At 37.2% G+C, this 18,074-nt stretch overlaps 1 protein-coding gene across 1 annotated transcript in view; it reads left to right on the top strand.

Annotated features, from left to right (window-relative positions):
• The first annotated feature begins 315 nt into the window (after positions 1-315).
• Positions 316-18,074, top strand: part of LOC107719815 (DNA-binding protein SATB2-like) — a 25,949-nt gene continuing 8,190 nt past the window's right edge. The window contains exons 1-9 of the mRNA XM_016527352.1: positions 316-516; positions 4,782-4,992; positions 10,888-11,011; positions 11,718-11,820; positions 12,991-13,032; positions 13,149-13,711; positions 15,001-15,213; positions 16,066-16,152; positions 16,972-17,124. Coding sequence (XP_016382838.1) covers positions 345-516; positions 4,782-4,992; positions 10,888-11,011; positions 11,718-11,820; positions 12,991-13,032; positions 13,149-13,711; positions 15,001-15,213; positions 16,066-16,152; positions 16,972-17,124 — 1,668 coding nt within the window. The 5' untranslated portion in view covers positions 316-344. The remainder of the gene's footprint in view (positions 517-4,781; positions 4,993-10,887; positions 11,012-11,717; positions 11,821-12,990; positions 13,033-13,148; positions 13,712-15,000; positions 15,214-16,065; positions 16,153-16,971; positions 17,125-18,074) is intronic.

Raw genomic sequence — 18,074 nt, 5'->3', positions numbered from 1 at the left:
ATTCGTTTTAGGGTTTATTGGAACCAAATGATGAATTATCATGGTTATGGTGAGGACACAAAAATTATTAGTTTTTTTAGTTTTTTTTAAATATACCATATATATATATATATATATATATATATAAGAACGCACTGTTAAGCATTGTTGTGGTATTATTTTGTATAACAGATTGACTCTAAAAATTTTTCCAATTATTTTGGTTGTTGAATATACAATTTATGATGTTCAGAAAAAAATTAATGCATTAATATTGTATTGGCTGTGTTTTCATTAGGTCTCCCTCTCTCTTTGTCTCAGGTCCTTATCCTCTGGCTGGTGTTCGCCCTGTAGTGTGGAGGGGGATGGAGCGTTGCGGAGGAGAGAGCCCTCGTTTACGGGAGAGCCCTGAGCGACGTGGGAGCAGAAGTCCTGATATTGGCAGCCCCCCACCAAAGATGGGTCGTGTGGAACTCAACGGTAGTCCCACAGGTCACCGCAGTCGCCACAATGGGGCCCCACAGAGACCTCTTGGCGGTAAGACACTCACAACTTTTACTGTATATACACTTGTTATATATTTTTTTTCCTTGAGTGTTTCCTCTTTTATTAGTTGTATGTTGAAGAAAGACCACACACTAGCACCGTGGCTTAGTGTGCCTAAATTCTAGCCACTACACCACTGCTTTAAAAAATATATTGTTTTTTTTAATTAGTGAGAGAACTATTATAGAATTTTAAAAAAATGAATAAACATTAAAACAGCACATCTAGCTATGCAGTTTGCCTGGTTCTATCTAATTTATCTGACATTAAAAGAGCCAGCTCATAGTGCATGATGCAGATCAGTTTAATCCTATACACCATTTTAGTTCTGCTCACAGGAGTGTTGTGGCCACTATAAGCTCAGTGAATTAAGTAGCACCATATAGACCTGATTTATTCCTCTTGGCCAGTTATTGATTGCAACAGTACTGTGTGTCAGAAGGGGGGTCATATTGATTAAAGAGACCCCAACAAATTGCCACATACAGTGGTGTGGTCACAGCTGTGATTATTGAATGGCTTTAAATATGTTTTTACACATGGGTAGTTGACATATAACTTTTTTAATTCAGCATCAAGGTTTTCACCAAAAAAAAAAAAGACAAATCATATATCGCAAATTTTGCATCTAGACAAGTTTATTTATTTGGCTTGCAAATAGAGTGGCATGCACGTTGAATGGTGACTACCATTCAAAAGTCTCAAAAGATATGCTCTTTTTATATTATACATCCGCGATGAGTTTTTCTAGTCTGCTAGTGGTTACTGTAACTACAATATTACGGTCTTTCTTCACTGATAGCCATAGCATTCTGGCCACACACCATCTATCTATGTATATATGTGTGTGTGTGTGTGTGTGTGTGTGTGTGTTTGTGTGTTGTTTATATAGTTTTAGTTATATTGTATACCATACTGCAGGATACTGCTTTTACTGCTTCAAATATCATATCAATGACCCGCATACAGTTAAACATGATGTGATTACTGTTTTCTGTATTTTGATCAAATGAATGCAGCCTTGGTGAGTATAAGAGACCTCTTTCAATAATTCAATTTAATAATTATATAATCATACCAACACAAAACTTCTGAACAGTAATATGTATGTATGTGTATACATACTATATATATATATATACAGTGGGTACGGAAAGTATTCAGACCCCCTTAAATTTTTCACTCTTTGTTATATTGCAGCCATTTGCTAAAATCATTTAAGTTATTTTTTTTTTCCTCATTAATGTACACACAGCACCCCATATTGACAGAAAAACACAGAATTGTTGACATCTTTGCAGATTTATTAAAAAAGAAAAACTGAAAAATGCTCAGTATTTAGTAGAAGCACCCTTTTGATCTAATACAGCCATGAGTCTTTTTGGGAAAGATGCAACAAGTTCTTCACACCTGGCTTTGGGGATCCTCTGCCATTCCTCCTTGCAAATCCTCTCCAGTTCTGTCAGGTTGGACGGTAAACGTTGGTGGACAGCCATTTTTAGGTCTCTCCAGAGATGCTCAACTGGGTTTAAGTCAGGGCTCTGGCTGGCCCATTCAAGAACAGTCACAGAGTTGTTGTGAAGCCTATGTGTGTGTGTGTGTGTGTGTGTGTGTGTTTGTGTGTTGTTTATATAGTTTTAGTTATATTGTATACCATACTGCAGGATACTGCTTTTACTGCTTCAAATATCATATCAATGACCCGCATACAGTTAAACATGATGTGGTCCTGACAGTAAAGCAGTTACACATTTTTCTCTAAGGAAACATACAGTCTGTGTCCAGTAACACACAGCCTCAGCAAAAGTGTCATATTCTATCATCCCTCACACTGTTTCATTCCTGATGTTATGGATTGGGGCAAAATGTCACCAAGGTCAAGCTGTAATTAACCTTGACAGTGAACAATGTGTGTAGCCAATCATAAAGCCACATATCAGATATAGATGAGATATTTTTAGAGGCCAAGACCTTAACAACATATACTGTGAGTTTGTTCGTGATTGTGTGTATGTGTGAGTATGACTTGCTGTACACATCTAAAGCAGATTTGATTTGACACAATATCTAAGAAGAAGATTTTTTTTGGAATAGGTCAAAGAGGAAAGTAGCAGGGCTTTCTCTTCCTGTACCCTGGCAGATGGGCCAAATGGTTAGTTTTAATCAGAGGTTGTCTTGAAACAGTCTTCTCCAAACCACAATGGAACACTAAAGAGTGGGCCACACACAAATCAGACATGGACTCACTCAGAATCACTCAGACACATGCCTGCATTGCTAAAAATCATTTTTGTAATCTTTTTTTTTTTTAAGTATCTAAAGCAAGATGAATTTCCTCTTAAATTTGCATAAGGCATTAACACTGGTTTTCAGAAAATATAGTTTTAATTAAGTTTGTGTTTTACCCCTTCAGCAATTTATTAATGTTAATTCAAGATATATTTTATGAAAAGTCTTTTGTTCTTATATTATTATAATTATTATTATTAACTAACGATTTTGCTTCTCAAGTAAATTTATCTTATTTTCAGGCTGTTTAGCTATTCTTTCTGAGAAACAAGACAAAAATGCTGATTTATTTATTCATTTATTTTATTTTTATTTATTTATTTATTGCAGTATGTTCTTTGTTTCTATATTTCATTTATATACAGTTTAAAGCAAATAGTCAGCGTTTATGGTTATAGTATAGTCTACAAATATGCTTACAAGTCTACAAGCCTATATAACCGAGTGACGCGATGCGCATATTCGCTTCGCGTCTGGTGTGAACACACCATTAAATGGCACACTTCAAAATTCATGCATAAGTCTAAAAAAATGTTCAGGCATTAATGTGCATTAAAACAGATAATCAAAGAGACACAAAGACTTACTCAGAGTGAGCATTGCTCAGCAATGAAAGGTTCACACAAAAAATGAGTCAGACACAGGCTTCACACACATGCTGTTATCTTATGATGAAACCGTGCTCATACAGGGTACAGGGATGAGCCCATGGGAGCTAGCGGAAGAAAGAGAGAGAGAGAGAGACTGCTGGGAGCTGCTGTGTGTTGACAGTTATATTTCCCTGTTGGGGGAAATTCACTTACTTGAATTGGCACCGGCCCCTGGCCTGTAATTCACTCCATAAGAGCATTCTGAACTGGAAGCCAGGGTGATAAATGGAAAGGAAATAGAAATATAGGAATTGACTGATTAAACCAAGGGGCTCTGGGAGCTGTGTGTGAATATATATGTATTTGCATGGAAGTGTGTGTGTGTGTGTGTGTGTGTGTGTGTGTGTGTAAATTAGGAGAGAGTTTTGTACTGCTCTGCTTTTATTAGTACAACTGGGATTTTGCCTAATGCTTTCAGCCTATAATTTCTAAGGGGTATTTATTAATAGTCAGAAGGCTTTTGAGCACTTCAGGGAAATTGAAAAAACCAATGGATAGGTTAGGCCTAGATTAACCAGAGGAAGCTTGGGTGGGATGTGTGTTTTTCAGGCATCAATAGGTACTCCGTACTATTTCTCAACAAGCTGTGAATGACTATGCATCTCGACATCCCATTAAAAGATGGGACTCTGTACCCACCGAATCACTTGGCAACATATTTTACGGATTAGTCATAAATGTTTTTAACTAAAATGTTAACAAAATCAACACTACTAAAATGAGCCAAACGCAATGAGCCGTAACCTCAAACACTGAAGGCAGAAAGGTTTGCATATCCGTTGGAGGCTCATGCAGCTAATTTTATTAAGTGACCCTGCCGTTAGCACGCAGTCCGTTGACTTGAGGAGATATCATCTCAGCTGCCCTGACAAAGTGAAGGGAGGCACCATAAAAAAATTGATAGCTTTAATGGAGTATAACGTAGCTGGTTTGATGGTTGGTTTGATACACAATCTGAACGCTTTGTTCATGTTGACTATTTGCATTGGGCTAGGAAACCTGGGACAAGCGATTGACCCTGGCCACCTTATTCAAATGCAAGTAATGAACCTATTAATCATTAATGATTTCTAATGAAAACACTTCTCCTGTGAACAGCACGTGGCGACTATTCAAAATAATGCCACACTTTATTTAGAAATAGAGTTGTGAATTTGTTGAATAGTTTTTAAAAAATGTGTGCAAATGATTCCATTTGTAGAATATCAGCTCAGTCACTGAACTTCCTTTTTAACGGATATTCAGTAATTCAGCTCTTCTCTCTTGACCATTGTTTCACTAATGTTTTCTATACCGTGCTGCTCTACTGTATTGCAGGTCTGATGATTCCAGTCTTCTGCGTAGTGGAGCAGGTGGATGGAGGGATGATATCAGATGGAGAGAGCCGGGAGGAACATGCAGAGTTTGTGCTGGTCAGGAAAGACATCCTTTTCACTCAGCTGGTTGAGACTGCACTTCTCGCCCTTGGCTACTCCCACAGTTCTGCAGCCCAGGCACATGGTGAGTTCAACATTGTCCCAGACTCAGAGTGCATGTTCAAAACAGTTAATGAATCTTAAATTTCAGTAAAATAAATAATAAATAAATAATGACTAGAACTTCACTTTTCCAGTTTGACAAACCAGAACAATATCAGATATTTTAACGTTTATCTTGATGTACTATTTAAATGAGCTGCCAAATGTTACACAAAAGTTCCTTTTTTAAAAAAGAAAAAGGAAGTGTGCTTAATTGTATTGAATGTGCACGTAGTATTGTAATTTAAATCTTATAATGTGTAAAAAAGTTTTAAAAAATATATAATCTCAAGGAAATAAAAGGCCACTTGATTGTATAACTTAAGTGTACTTAAAGTGTACTTTTAACTCTTAAGTGCACTTTTAAAACAGTGCACTTTGTAATCATGTGAAGTTAAAATGTGTAAATTTATAAGTGAAGTAAATTTTAAATCATTATGTTTTAATAAACTTTTGTTGAGCTTTAAATAAGTACACTTATTGATTAACAGAATGAAGCAAAGTACTGTATTATAATTTTCCCACAAGCCCCTCCCTTCAGCCAATCACATTCCTCCATGTCTAGAGTGTGGTTCTGTGGGTTCTGTGACTGGATTCCTTTAAGAAGTTTGTTATTATAAGTGGCTCCATTTTACCTCTCTGAAATTAGAGTGAAATGTTCTTCACATCTCAATCTTTTTTAGAGTTTTTTTTTGTATCAAAAGAACATGCAGTCTTATTATTAACAAAATATGATGTAATATGAACATGAAACATCTCTGATATACAGATATGCTAAACAAAAAAGAACAACTTAAGTTTTTATACATCAGCATGAGTAAATCCTGCAAAACTGAGCAGATTGTTAGTTTGTGATACCTAATGCATTAATTAATGTTAATGAAATGAAACGTATGAAAATGCAAAAGAATCGTATTTATTTCTGATATAACTGGATGCCATGCAATTAATCTTAGTAATCATTACATAATACATACTCTTTCGGTTATATTTCAGGCAGTATGTTAAGCAGTGTACAGTATATATTGCACAGTATGCAGTAAGCAATACACTAGTACTCAATTCCTCTACAGTTCAGAGCGATTAGAGTGGCATGGAGTGCAGAGAGGAGGTCCGGCTGTTGAGATGTTGACAGGAGGATGTACTGTTTTGGGCTAATGTGTCTGAGAACACCGAGGAGTAAGGGCATTTGTTCGACATTACTGAATCACAGACAGTCTGAAAATCTCATTAAACAAGAACAAAGGAAATGGCGAGGCAAAGAATGCAGTATTTTCATGTCACAAAAAGATGCGTGTGAACTGTATTTGTGTGTATGTGGTAACTTTGTGGGAATGCATGTTTGTGTCTGCTTGAGGTCTTTGTACTCTCATAGTATGGGTCCATTTTCTGTGTGTGTTTGTGTGTGTATATGGAGAATGTTTATGAGTATGTGGGCCAAAGAAGCAATATAATGCTTTACTTTATTGTTGTACACATGAATGTCATCTCCCAGTAGATTGAGAGTTTACTTGTATTCTGTGAAGTATGAAGAAAATGTAAAACAGTCATTACTTCATGTTGATCCACGGGTAACAAAAGACATCACGATTTACTTCATAGGTTGAGCATTTGGCATTTATGTGAGCTTATTTTTTTGTAGTGTTTGTAGTCACAGTTCACGCTCTGTACGTCTGACTAGAACAAAGTTTGATGGTGCTGCAGTTTATTGGAAGTATTTTAAAAAGTATTGCCAGAAAACAGAGAGCGAAAATTGAAGGCCACATTTCAACCTTTAATTAAAAGATCATTTAAGTCAGGCTGATGAAATGTCTGCTACGTTTTTGTAGTGATTGTAGTTTTTAAAATTAAATGCTGCGTGGTTGTGTTTGTGTGTGACTGCAGCTTGTTATTCATCAAAAATAATGTTAAATAAGCATTCTTTCTCTTTCTTTGACAACTAAATATACACAGTAACAAAAACAGAAAAAACATGAGTCACTCGTAGGTCAACAACGTGTCTTTAAATTCACTCGAAGCTCCCTTTAGAGATCCCTTTGAAGAGCCAAAAACAGATCAATATGTTACCCACACAGCGACTCAAGCCATTTGTGTAACCTCCTAAAATACCATTATGCGCTATAAAATTAAACAAGTACGCAAATTGATAGAAGCGGCATTATGATTGGAAAGGCAAAATAGTCCTGTCTGGCCCACACAATGGCGCCACATCTGTGAGGAAGTCCCAGACGCTACTCCCCTAAACACAGAAACATAAGCGGTCACCTCTGTACAGTCGCAAAACAATATCAAAAGGACACGGAGGAGGACAGGACAGCACTGCAAAACAAACCGTTTAGGCTCAATATAATCCACACACCCTCACAGTGATCAGTTCAGATGAGGCCAGATACAATAAAAGGAGAGGGTTATGGCTAAAATGACGCTCCCACACTCACTCACACATACTAACAAGATTCTCTCATTATGAACAACTGCACTGACTTCAGTTTATTCCTAAAATGAGCAGAGAATGAGCGATAGAATGAAAGAGACAGAGAACTCTCCTCTCAAATGAATACTTTTTGTTTTTAAAGCAAGCGTTTATGTTAAATGAATAATTTCTGGCTTAAATTATACATTTTTTCCTCTGCGGTTCACAACCAAAATTACACGGAGTCCCATCTATTTTCTCCCTGTTTGAATTGTGTCCTGCATAGCTCTCTCGTAGTGGTATATTTAAGCTCCTCTCCCAGCACCGCTGCCTTTCTTTAATTAGCCTGACCAGTAATTATCTGGGAGATATTGTTTATTTCAATTATAAGGGTCTGAGTACTTTTTTAGAATCGTATGGACAGACCTGTACTTTAAGGCTTCAGACAATTAACAGTGGTGACGAATTACAGCACGAGTGCATTGTTGTGCTGCCACGTTAGACATGCAGCCACGTCGGGTCGAACTGGGGCAGTTTGATAAAAAAATACGCTATGTTGCCTGAGAGAGCCTGGACAGTCACTTCACATACTTTGAGCAATGACAATTAACTAATTCCCACCTGTAGTGTGAACATTTGTGAGTATTCACATGTGCAGATAATGTACCTTAAAGGGATAGATCACCCAAAAATGAAGATTCTGACATCATTTACCTCATGTTGTTCCAAACCTGTATGCTTTTTTCCATGGACAATTATAGGAGAATTTTCAAAAAATGTAGCACTGCTCATTTCCATACGAGGACTGTTCATTTTGACTACTGTCATGCTTCAAAAACAACAAAAAAGCACCATAAAGATACCTCAAACGTATGTAAACAAGCTGCAACTTGGAAAAACATAACAGTGAGTAAATAATGACTGCATTTTTTTCCGGTGAACTATGTCTTATTTTTTGGTATAAAATGCAATTAAAAAAAACAAACTATCTCTGTCCTCAACGAATCCTTTAGATTTATGACCAAAGTGAGTTAGCTTTCCATCTGCCATCTGACACACCTGGCAGCCAATCAGAAGCAAGTCAGTTTTGTCGTTATTGCCAGGGGTCTTCGATGCTCTGTCTGTTTGGTCATTTATGACAGCCATACAAACTATTAAGGTTTAACCTCAAAATAAGATGAATCTGTCCAATCCATAAATCTATAATCTGGAGCATAGTTTCACTTCTGCATACAATATGCTCATTAGCATGGTTAAATCATTGTTTAATCAATGTGAGTATTATTTTAATAAAAACAGTCTATATTATGTTGATATTATTTCTGATTATTATTTTTTTTGATGTCTTACTTTTACTAAAAGTAGTAATAGATTCACTCACCTGTTAAGAAAGATAGCTAAGACCAGTTAAAAGTTTTTTTTGGTTCACAAAAAAAGAAATCTGACATCATTTACCTACCCTCATGTTGTTCCAGACTGTTAGCCATTTTTCTTTCTTCTTTCAAACAACACTGGACCCCATTGCATTTTATTGTATGAACGGAAACCAAGCATTGACTTTTTTTTTTTCTTTTTCAAAAAGTCTCCTTTTAGTTTCACAAAAGAAAGAAAGTCAAGGTTTGGAATGACATTAAGGTGAGTAAATGATTAGTAAATTGTTGGGTTAACTATCCTTTTAACAAGCCTTTTCATCATGGCCCCCCAAAAGATTATGAATTATGAATCTATAGTATTTCCACCAAAATACTGATCACATAAAAGATATAAGATGCTTATATTGTGATAATATAGTAAAACCAGAATACAGTATATTCTGGAAAGACAGACAGTATTGCTCAGGCCTGCCTTTCCCATTTGATTTATTAAATCTATATTGATACATTATTAATGAGTTATCATAACAGTCTGTGGTCTTCATGACTAGTGGGGCGTATCTTCTACAGAGCTAAGTCATTCAGAACAGCAAACATTTGGATATCAGTGCTTCTATCCAAACTAGCTCTGCAGAATAGCGTATGGGTGCTAGGGAACATTTTCATACTGTGTGTGAGGTTGCGTTTGTGTGTGCGAGTGTGTATGGATGGATACACACAAGCTTTAGCCAAGCTACCAGCCGACCACATGAAAGCCCAGCACTGGGAGGAGGAATTTTAATGTGGCAATGGGAACAATGGTTTGTACTTGGGGAGGAAAATGACAAGGAACAGAGTATTTCCAAGTTAAAAATGATTCATTAATGACATTACCACAGTCTCTGTATGATGCGAGCTCATACTGTAAATAGGAATACATTTTACCGCTTTTTATTGGAACAGAGCTCATTGCTTTTTTTCAGATTGGTTGCAGTGAGCTGTCTAACACTAAACATGTGAATTGGGTAACCTCGCTGACATTCAGCTCTTACAGCAATTGGAATGAATTACTGCTTAACTTAAAGTACATTAAGAGGCAGAGCCTCTCAGTTCAGTCTTAATTGATGCTACTGCTCAAAGTCGGAATACTCAAGACGTCTACAGTGGGCATACACATACATTCAGCATTGCACAATGAGACAAAACAGATTCCCTCAAAAATCAAAGCAAAACCGGTAATATAAACACAGACTTGAAAAGAAGGACAGATCTAAAGGGGGGTGTGGAACAATCACACAAATTGTCTTCATCTGTCTGACTTGCCTCTCCTCTTTAAATCACTGTCTGAAATGGGAATACAGGTGCATCTCAATAAATTAGAATGTCGTGGAAAAGTTCATTTATTTCAGTAATTCAACTCAAATTGTGAAACTCTGTTTTTATGTATATAACTAACTAACTAAATAAATAAATATTTTGTGTAATTTAAACAGGTTATCTTGTGGTATCAGCTTGTAAAATCCTTCTAATTGAATATTCTTGTGATGACTGGGGAGTCTCATAGTAATTATATTAATATTTAATTTAATTTATTACAAAATAAGTATTATAATAATATAATAATTATTATATTTTGTTATACATCATAACATAATATTAAATAATTATAAAAAACTAATAATAATATTTATTATAAAATAATATTTAAGATATTAATGTTTGCAATGAGGAAACATACAAAAGTTTCCCTTTTCTATATATTTTACTCCATTATAAGTGACGAGATAATTAAGGGATTATTTTGCTTATGTCAATTATAGACAGTTGAGCAAGCCTCTAGAGCCCTGTACATACATGACAGCAGGAGATAGGCCAGGGTAAACTTTTTATCTGCACTTCTCAATGAGCTCTTTCATGCCCACTGATTGCAGTTTACTCTTGGATGCGGAGGAGATAAACATAGGGCCCAAATGAGAAGATTGTAGTCTTTGTGTAGTCGTGTACCATCCAGGTTTGTTTCCCTGTGTTTCCATGGTGATATTATTGTTGACCTGGCCTGCTGTAGGGTTTATTGATTCAGAACTGAAGATGATTACAGTAGAGTAATGGAGGGATGAGTAATAATGATTTTATGGATACAGCTTTGCCAAACTGGAGGACCTTCCATCAGAGCATTGGAATCACGCTACAGTACGCAACGCCCTCAAAGAACTGCTCAAAGAGATGAACCAGAGCATACTGGTCAAAGAATGTCCTCTCTCCCAGGTACAGTTGCTACCCACTCAGATTTTTTCAAATCCAACACACATAGATTTGACCATTTAAGATGATAAGTAAAACATGCACTGCTGGTGCAACTCTTCCAAAACTAACAACATAATACTTAGCAGTATAACATAAATGAAAATGTTGGGCTCAGTATTGCATTATGCTTGCAGATGTTCCAAACAATGGCGTCAGTGCGTGGTTAATGTAGCCTAAATTGTCTTAGCGTGTTTCATTCATCAATTTGAAATTTACTCAAAAATTCCCGCATTCATGGGCCATTTCTAAAAACCAGAAATTACTTCACATGAGAGAGAGAATGCATGCATGTGTGTGTGTGTGTGTGTGTAACTGTGGGTGTCCATCCGCGATCCTTGCTCTGCTCATTTCCAGTGAGCAATCTTGGAGATTTATGTATCTGTGCATGCTGTGTTTAAGTGGAACTATGTGTGGGTGTTGATCCTCATATCAATTGTTTGCATATGTGTGTGGCTCTTCGTCTCTACTTATGTCACTGCGGGTTAAAGCTTGTCGCGGCATTCGCTATCCGACTTGCCTGGGTGGCTTTCCACAGTAATGTGTTTTATAGGCCATTTAGCATTGCAATTTTAATTTCTTGACCATGTGTTAATTTCCGTTATCCTCTGTCGTTATTCCCATTTTTTCCTTTTATTGACCTCTCTCTCATTCCTTTGACTTTTTTCAGAGTATGATCTCCTCAATAGGGAATAGTTCCTACTATGCTAACGTCTCAACTGTCAAGTGCCAAGAGTTTGGTCGCTGGTACAAGAAGTACAAAAAAATTAAAGGTAAGGCTTGTACGGATGTCTTTTTGGCTGTATTTTTACTCTGTCCAACCAAAATCCAGATTTAAGTCCAGGTTAAATTCTTCCTCTGTTATTTGGTGCCATCTTAAATGTGGAAAAAAGACTAAAATGCTAAGCTGACATTATCACAGTAGTCTGATCAGGAAAGCGTAGCTTTGATCAAACTCACATACTGTTTGAGTAGGTATTATACATTCGATGAAGAACTTAGTTATTCTATATAGTTTGAATGTGTGTAGTGTCAATGAAATCCGGACGTACAACATCTGTCATATTGTCATTGTCATGTGACTTACGACATTAGTTGCGTCGCTTCACTGCCACTGCCAACTCCTCTCCTGTGGCCTTAAGCCATAGTAAAGTGTTCATTGAATGCACACTTCAGAAGTTGTTTTATGAATACTGTAGTTTTATGAATTTATGTATTCAGACATACTTCTCTTTTCAAATACTGTTTTTTGTCTGCTATATAGTCGGGAACTAGGCGTATTCGGACACAGAGACTGTTTTTTTTTCAGAGATTTCCCTTTTCTAGCATGTGGTGAGGTATTCAGGGTCATGAGCAAGTCTTGAGTTTTGTGCTACATTTTATACATTATCTCTTAATGACTCCTCTTACCTGGGATGGGGTAACACAAACCACTGTTCCTTCCCCCAAAATGCTACAGGGGGTCTACCAGTGACAGGTCCTGCAAAGAGTCATCCCACAGCTCTGCTGTTTAAGCCTCTTAGCATCCAAATGCCTGTGACAATTTTCCTCCTCTCGATGCCCCTTCAAAAAGTGAAATAATTACACAGCAGGACAGATCAAAGTGGGGGCTAAACCCCAAGTGCAGTGAGTGAGCGAGCAGCAACAAAGAATAAAGCGATCCTCAGCACGCTGACAGAATAAGTGGTGTTGAGTTACACCGAGCCTCCTCAATTAGTTCTGCTCTTTGCCTCCCAGAGCTAAACACTCAGCCCGCATTGCCAGATGTGTGTGCCAGTGCAGAGAGACCCCATTGGATGACTCATGTGTCAGTCATGCAGTTGTAAACCCAAGTTGTAAAACTTTATATTCATGAAAGAACATTTTTGTTTCATTGTGAGCGTGATTGAGTAAGTGAGTGAATGCTTTTGTCACTTACCATAAGTTCCTTGTATCTGTTTAAGGGGATTATTTGTGGCAAGGACGGGAGAGCTCGGAAATCAAGGGTAAGCATCTACATTCTGATGTTTATTTGGGTAAAAGATTGTCTTTGATTTGTCTACTAGAACACTAGAGAGTTTGTTCTAGTGCCTGCCTCATACGCATCTCCATCCCTCCACAGTTGAAAGGGACAGTCTCACTGACTTCTGTGTATTAGCCCAGCGTCCGCCCTCTCACCTGGCTGGTCTGGCGCAGCTCTGTCCCTTGAACAGTGCCGGCTCTCTGGTGAAAGGTGGCTCTGGAGAACCTCAGAATTCAGCCCAGTCTCAGCCTCCATCCCAAGGGCAGCCGCAATCACAGCTCCATCACAGTCCTCCGCTACGGGCTCAGGTGCCTCCTCCACCTCCGCCTGCTGCCCTGCAAACTCTTTTGGCGCCTGGAGGACTTCTCCCACCCCAGCTCAGTCCACAGCTGGTGAGGCAGCAGTTAGCCATGGCTCATCTTATCAGCCAACAGCTGGCCGTCAGCCGCCTCCTGCATCAGCATCCGCAGGCTCTTAACCAACAGTTTCTCAATCACCCACCCATCCCGCGGCCTAGCAAGTCCGGTGGCCCTGGAGAGCCTGGGTCCAACCCCTCAGCTGCGGAAGTCTCCTTTGATGTCTACCAGCAGGTGCGAGACGAGCTGAAAAGGGCCAGTGTCTCACAGGCAGTGTTCGCTCGAGTTGCCTTCAACCGTACCCAGGTAAAGTATAGACTGCATGGTGGAGAATATGTTATTGAGAATATGAGAATTATAGAGTTATATGAGAATAAGTTATTCACTTAATGGTTCAAAGGTTTAAAGAAAAACTTTGAGAAAGGAGACACTACACCATATATAGTAGCAAAGAGCCTCTTCAGAACATACCAGTTACTAGGGCGTGGCGATGTATTGAATATTCATGATGTATTTGTAATGATATTTGTAAATTATGTAACACTGTGAATATTGCAATGATTTTAATGCACTTTTTATTTGGACATTAAGTTTCTGTAAGTTATACCTAACAAAAAAATGCTTACAAAAGTAATATTTAAACAAATTATTTAAACATGCCTTTGGTAAGGTAAGGTAACTTTTGGTAAGTGTGAAGTTAGTTCAATTAATGCCAAAGCAAATGTATTTAAAAAAATAAAATAAAATAAAAAATAATCTTTTTTTGTAATATATATTAAATGTTTATTTTAGTTTTTAATGAATTTTAAAATGTTATAGTTTTAATTTTATAGTATTTTTTTACATTTATTCTGAATTTGTAATACCATTTAAAGTTGTCATATAACGGAAGTAGTGACAGATCTTTTCTACTTTATTGTCACTTACATCCAAGTGAAACGTATTATCGAAAAAGAAAAGAAAAATGTTGGATGGGGACTTGCTTCTCTGTTTGTTGTTGATTGGATTGAGCAGTCAATTGCAAGAACCCATATTTATAATCATTTGCAAGCTTGCATTAAGCTCCATCCAACAACTTTTTTTTTTTTACAAAGTCAATTTTTTTAAACATTTTTTTTTAAATTAAACATATGCATCAATGAATTGTTTACAAAAAAATCAATAGCGTGCATTTAGAAATAGACTGGGTGAATTTGCTAGTAACTATCCCAAACACAGACCAAATATAGAAATCAGACCATATAAAAATGCAAGAACTAATGCAAGTTTAATTTGGCACTGAACTAAACAAAAACAGGTAATAAAGGTGTCAAAGCTGTTCTGTTGGAGGTTTCAGGTATGTGAGTCGCTTTAAGCATGTCAGCGTGATAACTCTGGTATCCAGAGGTTGGATCCTCTCATACACCCTTCCGGCAGCAAACACACTGCAGTTTAATTTATGTCCAATTACATCCAACATAGTGCACAGTCATTAAAGAGTGGGTGGATACTTACATGGTCCAGGTGAGGTAACTGGATGGATGTGTTGCAAGAAAATGAGCCTTTTGCAAATCACTTCCTATGTGCTTACGTGCTTGTTTATGTGTGTTCACCAGGGCCTGTTGTCAGAGATCTTACGAAAAGAGGAGGACCCACGCTCAGCCTCTCAGTCCTTGCTAGTGAACCTCAAAGCGATGCAAAACTTCCTGAACTTACCTGAGAGTGAAAGGGACCGAATTTACCAGGAAGAGCGAGAGCGCAGCATGAACCCCCCTGTGAGTCTGCCCCCAAGCACAAACCCCAGCCCTGGTTGCACTCGCCTCTCTCAGGTACCCCACTTTCTCACCCTTGACTAGATTCAGCCCCCTAAACATCTCTTTTCCCCTGTTGCTGCTTTGTTTGTATGTTTGACTGGGTGTAGAAATACCTGAAAGCTTGTGTTGTGTCTGATTCTGAATTGTTTATCCGTAGGCCTATGAGATTGCTTTTGTTTCTGTCTGGATTCATGTGATCTGTTTACTTGTTTTGTTTGGCTTACACTATGTTGTTTTCTTTGTAATCTGTATGTTATAAAGCTAAGTTAAAAAAAATGCAAGAAATTTTGTAAAGAACACTGAAGTTTAGTAAAGGCTGGAATACGCTACACAACTTTTAAAACCTTAAAATATTTTAAAGCACTTGCCATCACACACTTGCCGAAAAACAAAACAAAACTGGGCAACATACATAAACAACTAAGGGGATCACACACTACCAGACTTTTAAGTCATTCTGAACCCAACAAACTCGCGCAGAAACATGTGCCTCTTTGATAGGAGATACATGACAAATGAAAACAATATGCATTGTAAAATTGGCTCAAAATATCACTTTCAGCAAAATCTCTGACTCACGGCAACTAAAGTCATGTAGAGTCTTCCAGCTTTAAGACAACAACAAAGGTCAAATGTTTAGCTCCTGACATCTTTAACTAAAGCACTCAATGTTATGCTATTTTTCTAGTAAATGTAAATGATATCTTGTCTTTGAATATGAATACATATTGACATTGACAACAACAATATGGATAACTCACTAATACAACCACACTGCCTTTCAAGACAGTGCCCTCTAAGGGTCAAAGGTAAAACCTGACTGCTACCTTCTTACTGCTAACTTCACACCATACCCTCCCAATGCAGAAAGTGTGGGAGCGCAGCATCGATGAACAGTTAACCCCTGACGCATGGGCATCTATTTGGAAGAATAAGACCAAAATCACAAACTCGGTGAGGATTACATCAACACTCACTTCATTTCCTCATAGAGTGTACCTCATCTGAGACCTCTGAGATCAACTGTAGTGATCAACTGTACGCACAAAACTTTTCCCATTTTGCAAATAAAAGCCAAACTACTACAGAAGGTCGAATTTATAATGTTTATATTGAAGATTTACAACTATATATATGTTTGTTAAAGATTCACACCCATTAAAACGTCGGGGTCCACAAGTTCTTGCCCTTGATTCGCTAAAATGACAAAAGCAGGAAAGCATGGTTCTGCTCTGCTCTTGTCATGGCATGTTTATATTAAATGACCTGGAACCTGGTGCGTGGACTTTCTAGAATGCTTGTATGAATCATATGAATACAGCTGCTTTCAACCTCAGGACCATTGTAAATGAAACCATGTAGATAATAAAAAATCTTTCTGATATGAGAACAAAGTTCCCATTCTTTGGTCTTAGGGAATGTGGTTGTGTATTATCATTACTATTATGTCTGTATATTTTATCTCGCAATCGTTTTTACTGGGGAATGTGAGATTACTTGCCTGTGCCTGCAGGGCAACTTCAAACATTGAATAAGAAAACACACCACTCTAAAATCAATACACCCTACTTCAAACACGTACTAAAAAGAGTTTACTAACGGGATGCTTTAATGATTTATCTGCTAAAATCTCAGTACATTGCAGGTACGAACAAGGGTCTAAAATGTCATCCATGAATGTTATCTCATATTGTACTCTCTCTAGCAATTATGAATATTTATCTAACCAATATGTCTTTGTTGCTTTTACCTTTGACCGCTGGACCCTCACAGTCCAAAACTTCTGGTCCTAACCCTGACCTTCCCCTGAAACTGGAGCCGCTGGTTAACATCACCTCAGCCATTTATGACGAAATCCAGCAGGAGATGAAACGGGCAAAAGTGTCTCAGGCACTTTTCGCCAAGGTGGCAGCCAACAAGAGCCAAGTAAGAATGGATTTTTTCGTTTTTGTTAATAAACTGGACACGTTTCCATCCTTTCACATAACATAATGCCAAAACTAAACTATACAAATACAAATTCTAAACTATAGCTTCATCTATGTAAACTATTCTACACTGAAAATACACAAAAAACCTAATAATTTTGTTTTCTACTTTTCAAGTACATTTTGCATACGGGTCTGCGTTTTATTTCAATGTACAGGAGAATTAAAACAACTTGGTATTTTCATATGATAATTGTTAATAATATATTTAATACATCTAAGAAGTGTATGCTAACAGTAAAAATAAGGTTGCTCATGAGTGGTGCTTTCAGGTTCTTCAGCTTAAATTGCTTTTTTGGCTTCTTGAGAGATCCTTTTATTATAAAAAATATAAATATAAATAAATAATTATTAATTATTTTATAATTTATATAAATATAAATATTTAATATTTTTAGGTGCTTGAAATATTAAGGCACATGATATTTGAGACACTTAGTTTTTAAAGTGATTTGTTTTATTCTAAAAAGATGTTAAGATTACACTTAGGCTTAGCTTACATATTCTTTCCTCAGTCAGTGTAGGGGAAGTAACGGTGTCCGTATGTGCAGACTGTTATATCTGATTCTGGCGCGTCTCTGATAAACAAAAACATCAACATCAACAGATAGCCTGATAAATGCCTCACATTTATTCATCTCTGACTTACCATTCCAGATCCTGCCAAAGAATCTCACTCTTTCTTTCAGTGCCTTAGTCAGTGTCTCCCATCCTATGAGTCATGGCTTATGTTGTGATACAGACGTGCATCCAGTGATCCATAGGATTGATCTGATTTCTTTCCTCATACCTTTTACATTGACACTTGTTCCCAGACATCTACAGTGGGTACGGAAAGTATTCAGACCCCCTTAAATTTTTCACTCTTTGTTATATTGCAGCCATTTG

Source organism: Sinocyclocheilus rhinocerous, unplaced genomic scaffold (genome assembly GCF_001515625.1).
Source record: "Sinocyclocheilus rhinocerous isolate Xijiao unplaced genomic scaffold, SAMN03320098_v1.1 scaffold421, whole genome shotgun sequence".
Lineage (NCBI taxonomy): Eukaryota > Metazoa > Chordata > Actinopteri > Cypriniformes > Cyprinidae > Sinocyclocheilus > Sinocyclocheilus rhinocerous.
Note: the sequence above shows the minus strand (reverse complement) of the source record. Positions and strands in the feature narration are given on the sequence as shown.